General features: G+C 54.4%; 1 protein-coding gene across 1 annotated transcript in view; it reads right to left on the bottom strand.

Moving 5' to 3' along the window:
• Nucleotides 1–392: 392 nt before the first annotated feature.
• Nucleotides 393–1937, bottom strand: part of MUC4 (mucin 4, cell surface associated) — a 12559-nt gene continuing 11014 nt past the window's right edge. Inside the window, 4 exon segments of the mRNA XM_031055421.1 lie at nt 393–576; nt 788–885; nt 968–1005; nt 1820–1937. The exon segment at nt 1820–1937 is cut by the window's right edge and continues 4 nt beyond it. Coding sequence (XP_030911281.1) covers nt 520–576; nt 788–885; nt 968–1005; nt 1820–1937 — 311 coding nt within the window. The 3' untranslated portion in view covers nt 393–519.

The following is a 1937-nucleotide window of genomic DNA, read 5'->3' as shown; positions in this document are numbered from 1 at the left end:
ATGAGGGGAGGAAGGCACCAAAAAATTTACATCCATTTTCACTTTGGCTCTGTGGATGGGACCAGCAGAAAGCAAGGACTTGAGGGCTCAATGATAGTGAAGCAGAGACACTAGAGGTGCAGACAATTTAACAGCAAGCCAACATTTTTGGTTTATTCTATTTGGTTCCTAAGGGATTACAACCACTGCATTGCCGCACCTGACCCTGCTCTCAGGGGATCTGCAGGGTCTGTTACATTGCACTAGCACATACCCCTGGTGCAGGCACATTCAAGGATGATCCCAGGTGTCTCTGCAGGTCCTCAGGAAAGGTGAAATCCTCCTGCTTTGGTCACCCAACATAAACACACATTCCAAAAAGCATCTCCTCCAGAATCCTCCCAGAACCCAAAAGGCAGCTGCCTGCCCTTGCTTCCATGTGTTGCTGCTGCTGGAGACCTCGAGAGCGAGCAGCAGAGCAGGCAGCAGTGTCTGGCTCCTCTGTGAGCCTGGAGGTGCCAGAAAAGGACTGGTGCCAGGTTAGGGCTGCTGGGGGGACTGGCTTGCAGGCATAACTTGGGGTCTCTGGATTCTGATCTGTAAAGGAGGAGCAGGCCATGCTGTCAGTGGGGCACTGGCTCTGTGCTTTGTGATGCTGGCGTGGATCCCAGCGCTGGCCAAAGCACCAGTGATGCTTCAGGATGAGGCACAGCTCCTGAGCTCCTTCGAGGCATAGGGCCAGGATTCAGAGCCCAGCCCAAAGTTCCCAACCCCAACACCCCATGGAAACAGTAACCCAAGGACAGACCTGGACTGAAGGGTCAATGGCCTGGAGCTGCAGTTTCCAATGCCTTTCCAGGGACTGGGAGACGGTGGGCTCTGCTTGTTCTCCTGCCATTGTTAAAGCTGGAGCAGGGAAGATGAGTGGAGCTTGAGGACTGGGGTGAAGCAGAGCCTTAGTGGGGCAGTTTTACAGGCATGTACTCACAGGAGAAGGGCCGTGTCCTCCACAAGGTCTCCTTGGTCCTGAGAGGGAGGAACAGAATAGGGAGAACATGTCAGCAGAGAGAGAACCCCCTGCCTGATGCTGGTGTCTGGGTCAGATGGCAAAGGGGAGCAGTGACTGACTGATGGGGTGAGATGGGGCTGTATGAGGAGGAAAAGCCCCACTAGTGCACACACAGTTCTTTGCCTTGCCACAAATGCAAATGAACCAAGGAACTTCCCAGAAATCCCTTGCTCCAGGGCTGGCAGGAAGCTGGGAGCAGGGGCAGGACACAGCTCCAACCAGAGCCAGGGACATGCCCTGGGTGTCGATGCCTCTGCAGGACCAAGGGCTGGGGAGGGGGGAAGGAGATGCTTGTTCTTCCACCCCAGCCTTGCACTTTGCCATTGTTCTGTTAACTGCCTGCTCTGCAGAAGAGCAAGGTCCAATTCTTAAACCACTTTTCCTTGCTCTAGGCCAGCTCTTTCCAGGCCCATGTGAATTAAAGTGGAAATCATTTGGGTGGCATGCAAATTAAAATGAAATAGAAAGCCCACCTGTAACCAAGTATTGGGTGGGATGAGGAAGAAATGCAACACTCCCTAACGTGGGGGAAAAAGGAAAGCTAACATTCAACCCACTGATGCTATTGCACCCCTGAGCAACAGATGTCTGGAAAAGGGGCTGGAATATATTAAAAGGCCACCCAACCACTCTCCCAGGGCAGGGTCCCCCTGCCCAAACCAGATGAGTTCTACCAGTGGTGGATCTTTCAAATGAGGATTTTTGATCAGTTTTTCCCTCTTATACCCATGCCCAGCACCCAGCCCTGTGCAGGCCCAGCCCATGGCTCACCCCTGGTGCCGGCGGTGCTGGCGGCAGAGGCGCAGGGCCAGGCAGGCCATGGCAAACAGGAGGCAGAGCAGGGCCAGGGCTCCCAGCAGGATGCCGAGGAAGGCAGCCAGGCTGATGG

This window comes from Geospiza fortis, unplaced genomic scaffold, assembly GCF_000277835.1.
Source record: "Geospiza fortis unplaced genomic scaffold, GeoFor_1.0 scaffold172, whole genome shotgun sequence".
NCBI lineage: Eukaryota > Metazoa > Chordata > Aves > Passeriformes > Thraupidae > Geospiza > Geospiza fortis.
This window is presented reverse-complemented; position numbering and strand designations above follow the sequence as displayed.